The sequence below is a fragment of the Salvelinus alpinus genome, chromosome 11 (genome assembly GCF_045679555.1).
Source record: "Salvelinus alpinus chromosome 11, SLU_Salpinus.1, whole genome shotgun sequence".
Classification (NCBI taxonomy): Eukaryota; Metazoa; Chordata; class Actinopteri; order Salmoniformes; family Salmonidae; genus Salvelinus; species Salvelinus alpinus.
In genome coordinates, this window is record NC_092096.1 from 23,698,344 (window position 1) to 23,718,809 (window position 20,466).

Genomic DNA, 20,466 nt, shown 5'->3' on the forward strand with positions numbered 1-20,466 from the left:
ACCTAACACAGCCAGGTAGAGGCTGCCTCTCTTGTCTGTGAGGCAGACAAGCCAGCACAACACAGCCAGGTAGAGGCTGCCTCTCCTGTCTGTGAGGCAGACAAGCCAACACAACACAGCCAGGTAGAGACTGCCTCTCCTGTCTGTGAGGCAGACAAGCCAACCTAACACAGCCAGGTAGAGGCTGCCTCTCCTGTCTGTGAGGCAGACAAGCCAACCTAACACAGCCAGGTAGTAGTCTTCTTTGACTTTATAGAGCACAAAGACAAATATTTAATCTCTCTCTTCAGATAGAAAATAAACTTGTGGACGCACCACACCACACCACAACGCAACGCAATGCAACGCAACTCAAGCACACACACACACACACACACACACACACACACACACACACACACACACACACACACACACACACACACACACACACACACACACACACACACACACACACACACACACACACACACACTCCAAAAGTCCCACTATTTTGCCTCCCATAAACCATATTGATCTGCTGAGAGACTGATGGCATGTCTCGGAGAGATGACATCACCACCAGGCCCTGGCGAGTGTCGTCAGCTCCCCCCCCCCCCTCTCTCTCTCTCTCTCTCTCTGTCTCTCTATCTCTCTGTCCCTCTCTCTGTCTCTCTCTCTCTCTCTGTCTCTCTGTCTCTCTCTCTGTCTCTCTCTGTCTCTCTCTCTCTGTCTCTCTGTTCTCTCTCTGTCTCTCTCTCTCTCTCTCTCTCTCTCTCTGTCTCTCTCTGTCTCTCTCTCTCTGTCTCTCTCTTTCTCTCTCTGTTCTCTCTCTCTCTCTCTCTCTCTCTCTCTCTCTCTCTCTCTCTCTCTGTTCTCTCTCTCTCTCAATTCAATTTCAATTCAATTCAAGGGGCTTTATTGGCATGGGAAACACGTGTTAACATTGCCAAAGCAAGTGAGGTAGATATTATACAAAAGTGAAATAAACAATACAAATTAACAGTAAACATTACACATACAGAAGTTTCAAAACAATAAAGACATTGCAAATGTTATATTATATACAGTGGGGAGAACAAGTATTTGATACACTGATGATTTTGCAGGTTTTCCTACTTACAAAGCATGTAGAGGTCTGGAGACGGAATCTAAAACAAAAATCCAGAAAATCACATTGTATGATTTTTAAGTAATTAATTTGCATTTTATTGCATGACATAAGTATTTGATACATCAGAAAAACAGAACTTAATATTTGGTACAGAAACCTTAGTTTGCAATTACAGAGATCATACGTTTCCTGTAGTTCTTGACCAGGTTTGCACACACTGCAGCAGGGATTTTGGCCCACTCCTCCATACAGACCTTCTCCAGATCCTTCAGGTTTCGGGGCTGTCGCTGGGCAATACGGACTTTCGGCTCCCTCCAAAGATTTTCTATTGGCTTCAGGTCTGGAGACTGGCTAGGCCACTCCAGGACCATGAGATGCTTCTTACGGAGCCACTCCTTAGTTGCCCTGGCTGTGAATCGGGTCGTTGTCATGCTGGAAGACCCAGCCACGACCCATCTTCAATGCTCTTACTGAGGGAAGGAGGTTGTTGGTGTAGATCTCGCGATACATGGCCCCATCCATCCTCCCCTCAATACGGTGCAGTCGTCCTGTCCCCTTTGCAGAAAAGCATCCCCAAAGAATGATGTTTCCACCTCCATGCTTCACGGTTGGGATGGTGTTCTTGGGGTTGTACTCATCCTTCTATTCCTCCAAACACGGCGAGTGGAGTTTAGAGCAAAAAGCTCTATTTTTGTCTCATCAGACCACATGACCTTCTCCCATTCCTCCTCTGGATCATCCAGATGGTCATTGGCAAACTTCAGACGGGCCTGGACATGCGCTGGCTTGAGCAGGGGGACCTTGCGTGCGCTGCAGGATTTTAATCCATGACGGCGTAGTGTGTTACTAATGGTTTTCTTTGAGACTGTGGTCCCAGCTCTCTTCAGGTCATTGACCAAGTCCTGCCGTGTAGTTCTGGGCTGATCCCTCACATTCCTCATGATCATTGATGCCCCACGAGGTGAGATCTTACATGGAGCCCCAGACCGAGGGTGATTGACCGTCATCTTGAACTTCTTCCATTTTCTAATAATTGTGCCAACAGTTGTTGCCTTCTCATCAAGCTGCTTGCCTATTGTCCTGTAGCCCATCCCAGCCTTGTACAGGTCTACAATTTATCCCTGATGTCCTTACACAGCTCTCTGGTCTTGGCCATTGTGGAGAGGTTGGAGTCTGTTTGATTGAGTGTGTGGACAGGTGTCTTTTATACAGGTAACGAGTTCAAACAGGTGCAGTTAATACAGGTAATGAGTGGAGAACAGGAGGGCTTCTTAAAGAAAAACTAACAGGTCTGTGAGAGCCGGAATTCTTACTGGTTGGTAGGTGATCAAATACTTATGTCATGCAATAAAATGCAAATTAATTACTTAAAAATCATACAATGTGATTTTCTGGACTTTTGTTTTAGATTCCGTCTCTCACAGTTGAAGTGTACCTATGATAAAAATGACAGACCTCTACATGCTTTGTAAGTAGGAAAACCTGCAAAATCGGCAGTGTATCAAATACTTGTTCTCCCCACTGTATATACAGTGTTGTAACAATGTACAAATGGTTAAAGCACACAAGTTAAAATAAATAAGCATAAATATGGGTTGTATTTACAATGGTGTTTGTTCTTCACTGGTTGCCCTTTTCTTGTGGCAACAGGTCACAAATCTTGCTGCTGTGATGGCACACTGTGGAATTTCTCCCAGTAGATATGGGAGTTTATCAAAATTGGATTTGTTTTCAAATTCTTTGTGGATCTGTGTAATCTGAGGGAAATATGTCTCTCTAATATGGTCATACATTGGGCAGGAGGTTAGGAAGTGCAGCTCAGTTTCCACCTCATTTTGTGGGCAGTGTGCACATAGCCTGTCTTCTCTTGAGAGCCATGTCTGCCTACGGCGGCCTTTCTCAATAGCAAGGCTATGCTCACTGAGTCTGTACATAGTCAAAGCTTTCCTTAAGTTTGGGTCAGTCACAGTCTCTCTCTCTCTCTCTGTCTCTCTGTCTCTCTCTCTGTCTCTCTCTGTCTCTCTCTCTCTGTCTCTCTGTTCTCTCTCTGTCTCTCTCTCTCTCTCTCTCTCTCTCTCTGTCTCTCTCTGTCTCTCTCTCTCTGTCTCTCTCTTTCTCTCTCTGTTCTCTCTCTCTCTCTCTCTCTCTCTCTCTCTCTCTCTCTCTCTCTCTGTTCTCTCTCTCTCTCAATTCAATTTCAATTCAATTCAAGGGGCTTTATTGGCATGGGAAACACGTGTTAACATTGCCAAAGCAAGTGAGGTAGATATTATACAAAAGTGAAATAAACAATACAAATTAACAGTAAACATTACACATACAGAAGTTTCAAAACAATAAAGACATTACAAATGTTATATTATATACAGTGGGGAGAACAAGTATTTGATACACTGATGATTTTGCAGGTTTTCCTACTTACAAAGCATGTAGAGGTCTGGAGACGGAATCTAAAACAAAAATCCAGAAAATCACATTGTATGATTTTTAAGTAATTAATTTGCATTTTATTGCATGACATAAGTATTTGATACATCAGAAAAACAGAACTTAATATTTGGTACAGAAACCTTAGTTTGCAATTACAGAGATCATACGTTTCCTGTAGTTCTTGACCAGGTTTGCACACACTGCAGCAGGGATTTTGGCCCACTCCTCCATACAGACCTTCTCCAGATCCTTCAGGTTTCGGGGCTGTCGCTGGGCAATACGGACTTTCGGCTCCCTCCAAAGATTTTCTATTGGCTTCAGGTCTGGAGACTGGCTAGGCCACTCCAGGACCATGAGATGCTTCTTACGGAGCCACTCCTTAGTTGCCCTGGCTGTGAATCGGGTCGTTGTCATGCTGGAAGACCCAGCCACGACCCATCTTCAATGCTCTTACTGAGGGAAGGAGGTTGTTGGTGTAGATCTCGCGATACATGGCCCCATCCATCCTCCCCTCAATACGGTGCAGTCGTCCTGTCCCCTTTGCAGAAAAGCATCCCCAAAGAATGATGTTTCCACCTCCATGCTTCACGGTTGGGATGGTGTTCTTGGGGTTGTACTCATCCTTCTATTCCTCCAAACACGGCGAGTGGAGTTTAGAGCAAAAAGCTCTATTTTTGTCTCATCAGACCACATGACCTTCTCCCATTCCTCCTCTGGATCATCCAGATGGTCATTGGCAAACTTCAGACGGGCCTGGACATGCGCTGGCTTGAGCAGGGGGACCTTGCGTGCGCTGCAGGATTTTAATCCATGACGGCGTAGTGTGTTACTAATGGTTTTCTTTGAGACTGTGGTCCCAGCTCTCTTCAGGTCATTGACCAAGTCCTGCCGTGTAGTTCTGGGCTGATCCCTCACATTCCTCATGATCATTGATGCCCCACGAGGTGAGATCTTACATGGAGCCCCAGACCGAGGGTGATTGACCGTCATCTTGAACTTCTTCCATTTTCTAATAATTGTGCCAACAGTTGTTGCCTTCTCATCAAGCTGCTTGCCTATTGTCCTGTAGCCCATCCCAGCCTTGTACAGGTCTACAATTTATCCCTGATGTCCTTACACAGCTCTCTGGTCTTGGCCATTGTGGAGAGGTTGGAGTCTGTTTGATTGAGTGTGTGGACAGGTGTCTTTTATACAGGTAACGAGTTCAAACAGGTGCAGTTAATACAGGTAATGAGTGGAGAACAGGAGGGCTTCTTAAAGAAAAACTAACAGGTCTGTGAGAGCCGGAATTCTTACTGGTTGGTAGGTGATCAAATACTTATGTCATGCAATAAAATGCAAATTAATTACTTAAAAATCATACAATGTGATTTTCTGGACTTTTGTTTTAGATTCCGTCTCTCACAGTTGAAGTGTACCTATGATAAAAATGACAGACCTCTACATGCTTTGTAAGTAGGAAAACCTGCAAAATCGGCAGTGTATCAAATACTTGTTCTCCCCACTGTATATACAGTGTTGTAACAATGTACAAATGGTTAAAGCACACAAGTTAAAATAAATAAGCATAAATATGGGTTGTATTTACAATGGTGTTTGTTCTTCACTGGTTGCCCTTTTCTTGTGGCAACAGGTCACAAATCTTGCTGCTGTGATGGCACACTGTGGAATTTCTCCCAGTAGATATGGGAGTTTATCAAAATTGGATTTGTTTTCAAATTCTTTGTGGATCTGTGTAATCTGAGGGAAATATGTCTCTCTAATATGGTCATACATTGGGCAGGAGGTTAGGAAGTGCAGCTCAGTTTCCACCTCATTTTGTGGGCAGTGTGCACATAGCCTGTCTTCTCTTGAGAGCCATGTCTGCCTACGGCGGCCTTTCTCAATAGCAAGGCTATGCTCACTGAGTCTGTACATAGTCAAAGCTTTCCTTAAGTTTGGGTCAGTCACAGTCTCTCTCCCTCTCTCTCTCTCTCCCTCTCTCTCTCTCTCTCTCTCTCTCTCTCTCTGTCTCTCTGTGTGTGTTGTTCCCTTTTCAATGCTAATCATTCGGACTGTTTTAGAACACTCCCAAGGGCTCTATAGAAAGGGAGTTAAATCTAGTAGGTGACAGCTATTTCACTCTACATACCTATTCTCTGTCACATAGCCACACACGGACTGTGGAATGCATAATGTGCATCCAAACTGCAGATGGAAACTTCATTCAGAACCCCTGTTTTTAATGCTTTTTACCCAAGTACCCTCGCTAAGTGATTAGAGTCACAGATATGAGCATGGCTCCTTTGGGTCCCCAGGAGAGACTAGAATGAATGGCGTGTCTATTGATAAGAGTGGGATATTTTTCTCCTTATAAGCTCTATAAGCCCCTGGAACCAAACACCATGTATAGACCTGAACATTCTGTCATATCAACAAAGGCTCCAGCTGCAGGCTTGATGTATACTACTAGTCTCTCTAGACATCAGTGTGTGTGTGTGTGTGTGTGTGTGTGTGTGTGTGTGTGTGTGTGTGTGTGTGTGTGTGTGTGTGTGTGTGTGTGTGTGTGTGTGTGTACCAACTCCATTACCAACCATTTTAGGTCAAGCTCCTGAGCATATACAGCTCAGACCTGAGATTCTGTCCATTGACTCTGTATGGTTTCTTCTCTACTGCTGGGGTTGTTCTGTCCTCTACAGTATATCTGCCCAGTCAGCAGTGTGTGTACAATCCTCTGACAGTAGCAGCGGCAGGGACCTTTGAAGCTCCTTCCAAACACACGCTCTGAGAAGATGATGAACAGGGATGATACTGGAGGGAGAGGATGATGAACAGGGATGATACTGGAGGGAGAGGGATGATACTGGAGGCAGAGGGATGATACTGGAGGGAGAGGATGATGAACAGGGATGATACTGGAGGGAGAGGATGATGAACAGGGATGATACTGGAGGGAGAGGATGATGAACAGGGATGATACTGGAGGGAGAGGATGATGAAAAGGGATGATACTGGAGGTAGAGGATGATGAACAGGGATGATACTGGAGGGAGAGGATGATGAACAGGGATGATACTGGAGGGAGAGGATGATGAAAAGGGATGATACTGGAGGGAGAGGATGATGAAAATGGATGATACCTGAGGTAGAGGATGATGAACAGGGATGATACTGGAGGGAGAGGATGATGAACAGGGATGATACTGGAGGTAGAGGATGATGAACAGGGATGATACTGGAGGGAGAGGATGATGAACAGGGATGATACTGGAGGGAGAGGATGATGAAAATGGATGATACCTGAGGTAGAGGATGATGAACAGGGATGATACTGGAGGGAGAGGATGATGAACAGGGATGATACTGGAGGTAGAGGATGATGAACAGGGATGATACTGGAGGGAGAGGATGATGAACAGGGATGATATTGGAGGGAGAGGATGATGAACAGGGATGATACTGGAGGGTGAGGGAGGAGAGGATGATGAACAGGGATGATACTGGAGGGAGAAGGATGATACTGGAGGGGGACGATGAAGAACAGGGATGATACTGGAGGGAGAGGGAGGAGAGGAGAGGATAGGATGATGAATAGGTATGATACTGGAGGGAGAGGGAGGAAGGGATGATGAACAGGGATGATACTGGATGGAGAGGAAGATGAACAGAGATGATACTGGAGGGAGAGGGATGTTCCTGGAGCGAGATGGAGGAGATGGAGGAGAGGATAATGAACAGGGATGATACTAGAGGGAGAGGGATGATACTGGAGGCAGAGGGATGATACTGGAGGGAGATGGAGGAGAGGATGATGAACAGGGATGATGCTGGAGGGAGAGGGATGATACGGAGGAGAGCAGCAGAAAGAGGACTGAGGGAGATAGAGAGGAGGAGGATGAGAGACAGAGCGGGAGAGAGGAAGAGTGCCAGTTGAAGTGACGCTTGACTGAGCAGAGAGAAACATGTGGCGTAGTAGTGGATGGAGACGGAGCGGAGAAATGAAAAGCTTCCAAACAGAGAAAATGAAAGATAGAGAAGGAGTCAGCTGGCCAGTGTTTGTAGCGGAGGGAGGGAAGCGCAGAGGGAACGGCGGTGGGCGACGTTAGCGTGCAATCCTGCGCTCTGTCATGCGCGGCGAGCGGGATGAAGGGTTGCCATGGATCAGCGCTCAGACAGACTGCACATTGCCTCCCCATCACCAAGCTCTCTGCATGGGGCTGCAACTGTACAGACAACACTGTGGAGGGAAATAACAGTCTCAAGTTCAAGTCAAGTCCACGTCGGCAGCCAAGTCCCTTCAAAAATAGATTCCTGTCTCAATGGGACTCACTTGGCAGCCAAGTAGAGATTCAAATCAAATCAAATGGTATTAGTCACATGCGCCGAATACACCAGGTGTAGACCTTACAGTGAAATGCTGAATACAACAGGTGTAGACCTTACAGTGAAATACTGAATACAACAGCTGTAGACCTTACAGTGAAATACTGAATACAACAGGTGTAGACCTTACAGTGAAATGCTGAATACAACAGGTGTAGACCTTACAGTGAAATACTGAATACAACAGCTGTAGACCTTACAGTGAAATGCTGAATACAACAGGTGTAGACCTTACAGTGAAATACTGAATACAACAGCTGTAGACCTTACAGTGAAATACTGAATACAACAGCTGTAGACCTTACAGTGAAATACTGAATACAACAGCTGTAGACCTTACAGTGAAATACTGAATACAACAGGTGTAGACCTTACAGTGAAATGCTGAATACAACAGGTGTAGACCTTACAGTGAAATGCTGAATACAACAGGTGTAGACCTTACAGTGAAATGCTGAATACAACAGGTGTAGACCTTACAGTGAAATGCTGAATACAACAGGTGTAGACCTTACAGTGAAATGCTGAATACAACAGGTGTAGACCTTACAGTGAAATGCTGAATACAACAGGTGTAGACCTTACAGTGAAATGCTGAATACAACAGGTGTAGACCTTACAGTGAAATGCTGAATACAACAGGTGTAGACCTTACAGTGAAATACTGAATACAACAGGTGTAGACCTTACAGTGAAATCCTTACTTACGAGCCCCTAAACAACAAAGCAATTTAAAAAAAAACAGATATGAATAAGAGATAAAAGTAACAAGTAATTAAAGAGCAGCAGTAAAATAACAATAGCGAGACTATATACAGGGGGGTACCAGAGCAGAGTCAATGTGCGGGGGCACCGGTTAGTTGAGGTAGGATGTACATGTAGGTAGAGTTATTAAAGTCTCCTGAGGGGGAATAGGTTTTGTCGTGCCCTCTTCACGACTGTCTTGGTGTGCTTGGACCATGTTAGTTTGTTGGTGATGTGGACACCAAGGAACTTGAAGCTCTCAACCTGCTCCACTGCAGCCCAGTCGATGAGAATGGGGGTGTGCTCGGTCCTCTTTTTCCTGTAGTCCACAATCATCTCCTTAGTCTTGATCACGTTGAGAGAGAGGTTGTTGTCCTGGCACCACACGGCCAGGTCTCTGACCACCTCCCTATAGGCTGTCTTGTCGTTGCCGATGATCAGGCCTACCTCTGTTGTGTCATCGGCAAATTTAATGATGGTGTTGGGGTCGTGCCTGGCCGTGCAGCCATGAGTGAACAGGGAGTACAGGAGAGGACTGAGCACACACCCCTGAGGGGCCCCTGTGTTGAGGATCAGCGTGGCGGATGTGTTGTTACCTAACCTTACCACCTGGGGGCGGCCTGTCAGGAAGTCCAGAATCCAGTTGCAGAGGGAGGTGTTAAGTCCAAGGGTCCTTGGCTTATTGATGAGCTTTGAGGGCACTATGGTGTTGAACGCTGAGCTGTAGTCAGTGAATAGCATTCTGACATAGGTGTTCCTGTCTCAATGGGACTCACCTAGTTAAAGGACAGATAAATACCAGAAGAGAGTTCACGGTGCTATGTGTTGTAGCTGTCCCACGTTGTTATGATTGCATAATGAATGTGAATGCGTAGGCAGTAATGCAAGGTTGTTGTGCCCAGCATTCAATTTGACAGGCAAGCTATTTCACACAGTGGTAACATTGTACATAATTATGTGTTGTGAAGTTCATGGAAATACAGGTTTGCCGGTTGCACTGACCAATTATTAGACTACCCACCTATATTTGTTGTGTTGTTTTTATAGACGTACAGAGAAAGTGGAAAATAAGTGATGCTTCATGGCTCTGCAGTGGTGGAGTGGTGTTGTGGGGAAACACGTCTACCAGTATAATGAGTGTCATTAACTTCCTGAACCAGCGGACCATAGGACTCCTCTTTGTGACACTGCAGGCCCAGATTAGGCCCAACATCAGAGAGCGTTGAACAGTGGATCTCATTCAGTCCCTTTAATCGCATTGTGCCACTCTCTCTCTCTCTCTCTCTCTCTCTCTCTCTCTCTCTCTCTCTCTCTCTCTCTCTCTCTCTCTCTCTCTCTCTCTCTCTCTCTCTCTCTCTCTCTCTCTCTCTCTCTCTCTCTCTCTCTCTCTCTCTCTCTCTGTCTCTCTCTCTCTCCCTCTCTCTCTCTGTCTCTCTCTCTCTGTCTCTCGCTCTCTCTCTCTCTCTCTCTCTCTGTGTCTCTCCCTCTCTCTCTCTCTCTCTCTCTCTCTCTCACTCTCTCTCTCTCTCTCTCTCTCGTCTGTGTCTACTGAGCCGTATGCCCAGTCCAGAAGAGAGCTCTCTTTGTACTGTAGCTGGCTGGCAGACAGAGAAATAGAGCTAGAGAGAGAGAGAAAAGGAGGGACAGCGAGAGGTCTGAGTGACCTGATTCCGTACTCTGTTTTTGGCCGTCGTTCAGATGCAGCAGAGCCTCTCATCCAGAGGCTTTTAGGAGGGGAGCCGGTGTCCTCCCCTGTGTCCTCACTCCACCCAGGGACTCTCCGTGTGAAATTGACCATAATGCGGAAGGAATCGTGTACCTGCAGAGGGAGGGAGCGTTAGACATGGAGTGAGAGAGGGAGGGGGCTGGGAGGAGGAGAGAGGGGACTGTAGGCAGAGAGAGAAAGAGATATGGAGGATGTGGGGGGGGAGTAAAGAGAGTAGGGGGGAGAGAATGAGAGTAAAAATAGTTTGATAGAGAAAGGAGAGAGAGAGACAGACAGACAGGCAGATGGGGGCTGTTTTGAGGACTGGATATTATTTGAGTCTGGGTGACTGAGATGGGTGTCAAATGTCATGTTTTGTGCGGGCGTAATGAAAACGTGTCTGCTTCCTGAAAGGATGACAGACAGCAAGTATATTTCATTAAATTGCGTCGCTGCTCGGTGTGATTGGCATGTTAGGACGCTTCTCCAGAAATATCACGGCAGGTGTCAATAACTGGAGACGAGAACACACGTCTCGTTCTCTGTACATGCATGAGTGTTTGTCATGCACACACACACTCACACACACACATGCACACACACTTCTCTCAAAAGTACCCTCGTTACACCCTCCGAGGTATCAATCTGAAATTGGAGGAAAATGAAAGAAATGTTCGCCACACATCTTGTTGTTGGTCAGACGAACCATTCCCTCTCCCTCCTCACATCTCCCTCCGTCCCTCCCGACTTTCTCATTTCTCATTTCCTCTCTCATAGGGCGGTTAACCCCTGACCCCTGGGTGATGAGGCTCCTTTGTAACCGCCGGTAACAATGATGAAAATCAAGTCAAGGGGCAGTAGCCAGCAGAAGATTTCTCTTCTTCTCTCATCTTTTCCTCTTTCTATCAGAGGAGTAAGCAGCAGGAGGGCTATAGATGAGGGGTCCACTGCTCTACCAACTAAAGCTCCAGATATAAGGGTATCTGGGGATGGTGTGTTTATGTGCTCATGTGTGTGTGCCCTGAGCTATCGTCACGACGACAACGCCGGGCCAGGCTCTCTGTCTTGTGATGATGCATGGGCCGGCGGTAGAGAGGACAGCAGACAGGCCTGCAGAAAGACTAACGCTGCAGAAGGCTAGATGTGTCACATGGGATGACGCTGGAGAGACGAAGCAGGTACGGGGAGTAAAACATTTAATATAGAACAGACATGGAACGAGACAGTAACAGCGTCAGCAAACAGGTAACACAGACAATGCAGCAGCGGGAACAGAGCAAGGGAACTGACAAATATAGGGGAGGTAATAAACAGATGATGAGTGAGTCCAGGTGAGTCCAATATCGCTGATGCGCGGACGAGGGGAGGCAGGTGTGTCCACCGTAATAGATGATAGGAGTGAGTGATGCAGGGCAGACTGGCGCCCTCAAGTGCCAGAGGAGGGAAGAGCGGGAGTTGACGTGACAGTACCCCCCCTCCCCCCCAGGGGCGCCTCCCGGCGGCCCACCTGGGCAAACCGGCCGAGACATGGGCGCTGAGCAAGCCGGTTGGGGCGTGGGAGCCCAACGATCTGGCAGGAGCGTGAGGCATGGAAGCCCGACAATCCGGCTGAGGCAAGACGCTTGTAGATCCCGCTGCAGCGAGGGAGACGTGATGCAGGGCAACCTGGCGCCCTCGAGCACCAGGGGGGGAAGAGCGGGAGCAGATGTGACACTACCCCCCCTTCTAGGGGCGCCACTCGGCGTCCCACCTAGGCGATCCGGCCGAGACATGGGCACTGGGCGAACCGACAGGAGTGTGGGAGCCTGGCGAGCCTAACATCTGGTTGAGGCAAGACGCCTGACGCCTGTCGAGGGAGCCCGACAATCCAGCGGAGCGTGACGTGGGATGGAAACCAGCCAAGCCAACCGAGGCAACGCCCAGGAATCCACCCCGACGTCACCAACAAAACTAAAAACTAAAAAAACTTCTGGACCGGCTGGACGAATAAGAACTGACGATCCGGCTGAGGCCCGACGTGGGATATGCGCCATCTAAGCCAACCGGGGCAAGGGAACTTCTCGAGCCAGCTAGGGCGTGGAAGCCCAACAAGCAGGCTAGGCACCCCCGGTTCCAATGGTTTGTTTACATGCAGAAGCTTACTGTTACCGACTTTGGTTTATAATGTAGTTTTTCTCGTGTCTAATCTTTCATTAAGCAGAGAGAGACGCCAGTGTTTCTGATGTATTAGATGGACCTAGACACAACCCTGGCTGAGATGGAAGGTTTGAATCAGCATAATGGTATGCCAGAAATGATTTGGTCTTATAATATATGATAACAGGTGATGATTTATAACCTGACCAGGTGATGATTTATAATCTGACCTCAGGACCTTTAATCACGGGAAGGAGAACAACATCTCCAACTGTAATATCAACTGTCGTGCTTTTATTCTCACAATAACCCAGCGCACTGCCTCCATATTGTCACGATCGTTGTAAGAAGCGGACCAAAGCGCAGCGTGGTTTGAAAACATTCTTCAATATTTAATGAAGAACACTTAAACAAACTTACAAAACAAAACGAATAAGACGAACGTGACCACTATATAAACAATGTGCTAACATGCAACATAACATAGACAATAACCCACCACCCACAATACAAAACAGGCTACCTAAATATGGTTCCCAATCAGAGACAACGCAAAACACCTGTCTCTGATTGAGAACCATATCAGGCCAAACACATAGAAATATACAAACCAGACATACAACATAGAATGCCCACACAGATCACACCCTGACCAACCAAAACATAAAACATACAAAGCAAACTCTGGTCAGGGCGTGACACATATTAACCAAATGGGACTGTCCAGCCCAAAGCCCACTGTTCCAATCTGTCCATACAGATGGAATAAGGCCTATTGTCTAGCGTCGTTATTCTGGTATCAGAAGCCATACAGCATTCTCTTTTCTTATGACAGGTGGACATTCCCCAGACTGCATGTCGTCCATTTTCCAACCCACCATTCTATCTGCATATAATAGTCATTTGGCGGTTGCTTATATTTTTCCTGTTTCACACATGAACAAGTGGGAAGTCATAAACGTGTGAATTGGAACTGCGTTTTTTGGCATAGCCGACTCTCCCCGAGACACCCTTGGAGAATGGTGTCACGTCCAGGGTCAGTCATTATCAATGGCGACCCTGGAGCAATTAGGTTTAACTGCCTTGCTCAAGGGCACATTTTTCACTTTGTCAGTGCAGGGATTCAAACTATTGACCTTTTGATTACTGGCTCAATGCTCTAACCGCTGGGCTACCTGGCACATATGGCTGGGCTACCTGACACATATGGCTGGGCTACCTGACACACATGGCTGGGCTACCTGACACATATGGCTGGGTTACCTGACACATATGGCTGGGTTAGCTGACACATATGACTGGGCTACCTGACACATATGGCTGGGCTACCTGACACATATGGCTGGGCTACCTGACACATATGGCTGGGCTACCTGACACATATGGCTGGGTTACCTGACACATATGGCTGGGTTGCCTAACACATATGGATGGGCTACCTGACACATATGGCTGGGCTACCTGACACATATGGCTGGGTTACCTGACACATATGGCTGGGTTACCTGACACATATGGCTGGGTTACCTGACACATATGGCTGGGTTACCTGACACATATGGCTGGGTTACCTGACACATATGGCTGGGCTACCTGACACATATGGCTGGGCTACCTGACACATATGGCTGGGCTACCTGACACATATGGCTGGGCTACCTGGCACATATGGCTGGGCTACCTGACACATATGGCTGGGTTACCTGACACATATGGCTGGGTTACCTGACACATATGGCTGGGCTACCTGACACATATGGCTGGGCTACCTGACACATATGGCTGGGCTACCTGACACATATGGCTGGGCTACCTGACACATATGGCTGGGCTACCTGACACATATGGCTGGGCTACCTGACACATATGGCTGGGCTACCTGACACATATGGCAATTACAAAAGCACAGTAGCATGTCCAATTGCAAGGCATAACAGCTGCATAACAGATGAAAAACGAGGTGAGCGTTCCTTGTTTTTCCGATGATTTCTCCTCCCTAGAGGTGCAACACTGATTTGGCGTGGCGGTGTGAAAATAAGGAAGGCTCATTTTGTTTTGTTCTCCGATTCACTTTGAATATTTTTTTCTGTTGTTGGCATCTCTTGGCTTTACACTGGTGGTGTTGTGGGGGGATCTGCCTGGGATCTGCCTGTCAGACTAGCCGCTGGCAATATTACATAGGGCTACTGTAACTTGACTGCAGTCTTCATCCCTCTCTCCCTCTCCCTTTCCCTGTCTATCTCTTTACATCTCTCTCTCTATCTCCCCCTCTCCCCTCTCTCTCTCCCTTATCTCTCTCTCTCTCTCTCTCTCTCTCTCTCTCTCTCTCTCTCTCTCTCTCTCTCTCTCTCTCTCTCTCTCTCTCTCTCTCTCTCTCTCTCTCTCTCTCTCTCACACACTCTCTCTCTTTCCCTCACTCCCTCCCACTCTCTCTACCTCTCCCTCACTCCCTCTCTACATGTCCAGAAGGTCAGTCTCAGACAGTCTAAATAACACTGTGTCACTGAGACTAAACCCAGACAGTCTAAAAGGCCATTATGAACCTCTCTCCCTTCACATTCATGTCTTCTGACTCGGGAGATGAATTCCTCTGTGTTTTCTACTGGTCTTTACAACTGTTGAAACTGTTCTGGTCTTGGAGGAGATGCAGTGCTTGCAGGTTTTTACTCCAACCCAGCTGTAACACATGGAAAACAATGTTATTGCAGATGAAGGATGATAATAGTGTTGATGAATCAGGTGTGTTATTGCAGGGCTGGAGCCAAACCCACACTTTTGTCTCTATAAATCCCCCCCCTCCTACTTGCACGCACTTTGATAGCTACTTTATTGAGGGAAAATGTGCTCACTATGACTGAGATATGTGGTTGTCTCACCAAGCTATCTGAAGATAAATGCACTAACTGTAAGTCTCTCTCACTGAACATCTACCATAGTCTTCTTCAGAATACACGCTCTTCTTCAACAAGAAATAAGAAACAGTTGATCACAAAAAAAGTCCAATAATGACTCTCTCCCTCCCCTCTCTCTTTCCCTCCCTCCAGCTCTTAACCATCGACGACAACTTCTGTGGCCTGGATATGAACGCTCCGCTGGGGGTGTCAGAGATGGTTCTGGGGATCCCTCTCTTCTCTGACTCCACCGACAAGATGACCTCGGTCATCGCCTATGTCTACAAGAACCACTCCCTGGCCTTCGTGGGCACCAAGAGCGGGCGCATCAAGAAGGTAGGCGGGCGGCCATTGATCCTATTCCACTTCCCAGTGGTCTCCCACAAGGGATTGTGGAGGGCTACTAGGAGATACGAGGAGATTGATTTTCCACAAACGTACTGAGTCGGCTGGTTTCTCTTCGGGAGGAAGAGGTGGAGGAGGGGCAGTGTGTGTGTGTGTGTGTGTGTGTGTGTGTGTGTGTGTGTCAGAGAGAGAGCATCTCGAGACCCCCTCAGGGGTTTTACTAATAGAGGCCTTTCTGGTGTTTCTGGACGTCCCTCCTGATCCATGGTCCTGTATAATACACGCTATACCATGAGAATCTACTGTTCACTGTAGCTGCTACAATATCATTTTTGTCCACAACACGGAAATAGTCTCTAAAATGATACAAACCATACGACATTTCCCATTGTACAAAGAAACTAAAGAAGTAGCTGCCATTAACAGATCAACCGTTAGAGACAGTGTTTTGAAGTGTGTGACTGTAGCGTGGGTGGATAGGCCTGGTGCAGCGTGTCGGAGCCCCAGCCTGGGCCCCTGCTGCCCCCAACGCCCCCCTCTCAGGGAGCCCTGTCCTGGGGTAATTGAATGATGCGGTGCTGGGGGGCTCTGGGCCTGCTCCTCTGCTTCTCTCTCTTCTCTGATGTGCTGACAGGGGTGTGAGCATACACACAGCCATGACTGAGACTAATCCTGGGCCAAGCCAGCTAGCCGCCCATGGCTCTGAGGACAATAGTATTACAGAGAGAAGGAAGGAGAAGAGAGAGTGGTGTTGAGAGAAGGAGAGGAGAGAGTGGTGCTGAGAGAAGGAAGCAGATGGAGAGAGTGGTGCTGAGAGAAGGAGGAGAGAGTGGTGCTGAGAGAAGGAAGCAGATGGAGAGAGTGGTGCTGAGAGAAGGAGGAGAGAGTGGTGCTGAGAGAAGGAGAGGAGAGAGTGGTGCTGAGAGAAGGAGAGGAGAGAGTGGTGCTGAGAGAAGGAAGCAGATGGAGAGAGTGGTGCTGAGAGAAGGAGGAGAGAGTGGTGCTGAGAGAATGAAGCAGATGGAGAGAGTGGTGCTGAGAGAAGGAAGCAGATGGAGAGAGTGGTGCTGAGAGAAGGAGAGGAGAGAGTGGTGCTGAGAGAAAGAGAAGAGAGAGTGGTGCTGAGAGAAAGAGAGGAGAGAGTGGTGCTGAGAGAAGGAGAGGAGAGAGTGGTGCTGAGAGAAGGAGAGGAGAAGAGAGAGTGGTGCTGAGAGAAGGAGAGGAGAAGAGAGAGTGGTGCTGAGAGAAGGAGAAGAGAGAGTGGTGCTGAGAGAAGGAGAGGAGAGAGGGGTGTTGAGAGAAGGAGAGGAGAAGAGTGGTGCTCAGAGGAGGAGAGGACAGAGTGGTGCTGAGAGAAGGAGAAGAGGGAGTGGTGCTGAGAGAAGGAGAGGAGAGAGTGGTGCTGAGAGAAGGAGAGGAGAGAGTGGTGCTGAGAGAAGGAGAGGAGAGAGTGGTGCTGAGAGAAGGATAGGAGAGAGTGGTGCTGAGAGAAGGAGAGGAGAAGAGAGAGTGGTGCTCAGAGGAGGAGAGGAGAAGAGAGAGGGGTGCTGAGAGAAGGAGAAGAGAGAGTGGTGCTCAGAGGAGGAGAGGAGAAGAGAGAGTGGTGCTGAGAGAAGGAGAAGAGAGAGTGGTGCTCAGAGGAGAGGAGAAGAGAGAGTGGTGCTGAGAGAAGGAGAAGAGAGAGGGGTGCTGAGAGAAGGAGAAGAGAGAGTGGTGCTCAGAGGAGGAGAGGAGAAGATAGAGTGGTGCTGAGAGAAGGAGAAGAGAGAGTGGTGCTCAGAGAAGGAGAGGACAGAGTGGTGCTGGAAGAGTGATAGAAAGAGAGGGAGGGATCGAAAGAGTGGAGAGTGTTAGAAAGAGAGGTAGAAGGATGCCAGACAGAGTGTATGTGTGAAAGAGAGGGAGAAGGATGCCAGACAGAGTGTATGTGTGAAAGAGAGGGAGAAGGATGCCAGACAGAGTGTATGTGTGAAAGAGAGGGAGAAGGATGCCAGACAGAGTGTATGTGTGAAAGAGAGGGAGAAGGATGCCAGACAGAGTGTATGTGTGAAAGAGAGGGACACTCCTCAAGAGCTCTCCTCCAAGAAGTTTACAAGAACTTAGTCAACAGGCAGGATTCCCCTTGTTGTTGTTGTTGTTGTCCCTGTGTCAGTGTGGGAGTAATCCAGCTAGGCTGTGTTAAGTCAGACAGGCTGAGGCTACAGTAAGTGGGTAGCAGCACGGCCCAGTCACGTCTCAGAACACGGCCCATCAGACGAGCCCTCGATTCAGCCTGAACAGCCTCAGCCTCTCCCTCCTCAGAGAGCTGGAGCACAGCAGAGACAACGGGAGAGAGCAGAGGGAGAGAGCAGAGGGAGAGAGCAGAGAGAGAGAGAGAGAGAGAGAGAGAGAGAGAGAGAGAGAGAGAGAGAGAGAGAGAGAGAGAGAGAGAGAGAGAGAGAGAGAGAGAGAGAGAGAGAGAGAGAGAGAGAGAGAGAGATAGGAGGAGAGAGAGAGATAGATATAAAGAGGGGCTGTTTGGAGTGGGCCCTCTTCAAGTGGTTCTGTAGTCTATATAGCCAATAGCCTGCTGGATGACTTAGTAGTCTGTAGTCTATATAGCCAATAGCCTGCTGGATGACTTAGTAGTCTGTAGTCTATATAGCCAATAGCCTGCTGGATGACTTAGTAGTCTGTAGTCTATATAGCCAATAGCCTGCTGGATGATTTAGTAGTCTGTAGTCTATATAGCCAATAGCCTGCTGGATGACTTAGTAGTCTGTAGTCTATATAGCCAATAGCCTGCTGGATGACTTAGTAGTCTGTCGTCTATATAGCCAATAGCCTGCTGGATGACTGAGTAGTCTGTAGTCTATATAGCCAATAGCCTGCTGGATGACTGAGTAGTCTGTAGTCTATATAGCCAATAGCCTGCTGGATGACTTAGTAGTCTGTAGTCTAGGTATTGCTGTGGGAGTAGTAGTCAGATACACACACGTGCTGAATGTGTGCACAGAACACACACACACATACGCTCACACACACAAACAATATTACCCTCTCATACCACATGAACCTTTCCAGAACCCCCTCTTTTACAATCAGCCCCCATATTGACTAGATTGTTAGATGATGTCAGTGCTGGTGAAACCCAACAGGACAATAAAGAGTCTGCTCCCATGGCCGTTCATCAGTGTGTTTACAGCCTAATGGACAGGGATTTATACAGTACTGGCTCTCCACTCTCCTCCACTACTCTGACTGTTACTTATCACAGCACTGACTTATCCCACGTCACACTGGGTAAATATTAGCAGGGCGGCTAATGGTGGGGGGGTCATGTAGTTTCCTCTGCTGATGTGCATGGCATAAACGGTAGCATTTATTGGCCCTTGTTTATGACATCATGAAGCCTACCTTGTGGTCCTGTTTGGTTATATACTCTGAGCTGCATGAGGAGGAGTTAATTCACTGACTGAATTAAAGGCTGTGAAATTGTTTTATGACCGTGGTTGAGTATAACACACTGTACACACAGGAATAATGGATCGGGGTTTCAAGTATGCGATGGTCGCTTACTATGGTCTCCTGCAATGGTCTCTCGCGCACACACGCATGCACGCACGCACGCACGCACGCACGCACGCACGCACGCACGCACGCACACACACACACACACACACACACACACACACACACACACACACACACACACACACACACACACACACACACACACACACACACACCTTCCAAAGTCCCTTCTGACATAATGAGTCAGAGTTGTGTTTCATACCACTACATGTATATCTCAGCGTAAAAGCAGCCGTAGGACGCAGCTCTTCAGAACTGTCAAAGTGCAGCGTAGGCTCTGTCCTGTATCCCTCCCCGTTTCCCCCACGCTATTCTGCTGCTAAGCCCCAGACCAGATGTGGTTTGTCCTTCCCTGTTTAGCACCATGCTCCTTCTCTCTCTTCTTTTGGATGGAGAGACAAGTGTGGTCGGGGTAAAGACATTTCCCGGGACTTTCACGGGGCTTGTGGTTACTGTAAGCCCAGGGTGGTGTGACTGTGGCGTGTAGAGGGTTATCCCTGGCATGGTTTCTCTGTTCCCCTGTTTATGTTAGGGGCTAGTCCTCTATGTATTTCTCCTACATACAGTACTGTATATCCCTGTGACGTCCTCCCAGATATTCTTCCAAAAAATGAGTTGATCCCACATTGTTTCCCAAGTTATTTCATCGTTTCTTATCAAGGTAACCACGTTGCATCAACGTCTCCATTTAACTCAGGTTCCAACCCCCCAAAATACACAGGGTTTCACGCTTGGGTTGATGTCAAATTGAATTGATGTCGGTTGACTTGACATCTCAATCCAAAATCTATCCAGATTGGACGTGGATCTGACTTCTTTGCATAGTGGTCTCTCTCTCTGTCTCTCTCTCTGTCTCTCTCTCTCTCTCTCCATCTCTCTCTCTCTCTCTCTCTCTCTCTCTCTCTCTCTCTCTCTCTCTCTCTCTCTCTCCCTCTCTCTCGCTCTCTCTCTCTCTCTCTCTCTCTCTCTCTCTCTCTCTCTCTCTCACCACCCCTCTTTCTCTCCCCCCTCCTCTTTCTCCACCCCTTCTCTTCATGCCTCAATGGACAGACCCCAGCCCTCCCGCCCCCTCCAAGGCTTTTAGAACACCTCCTGCCATGTGGTAGTGAAAGGCTCCATATGGCCCAGGTCTTTCTTCTCCCAGACTGCCTCTGGCTTTGGTTCTGGGGCTGGTGATAGCATGTGTC

The 20,466-nt window shown here is 47.8% G+C and overlaps 2 protein-coding genes across 6 annotated transcripts in view; one reads left to right on the plus strand and one right to left on the minus strand.

Moving 5' to 3' along the window:
- The window catches only part of LOC139533778 (plexin-A4-like), a 72,463-nt gene extending 56,658 nt beyond the window's left edge, over positions 1 to 15,805 (plus strand). The window contains exon 3 of the mRNA XM_071332140.1: positions 15,515 to 15,805. Within this exon, the coding sequence (XP_071188241.1) occupies positions 15,515 to 15,805 (291 nt within the window). The remainder of the gene's footprint in view (positions 1 to 15,514) is intronic.
- The window catches only part of chchd3a (coiled-coil-helix-coiled-coil-helix domain containing 3a), a 300,509-nt gene that overhangs the window by 129,363 nt on the left and 150,680 nt on the right, over positions 1 to 20,466 (minus strand). The window lies entirely within an intron of this gene.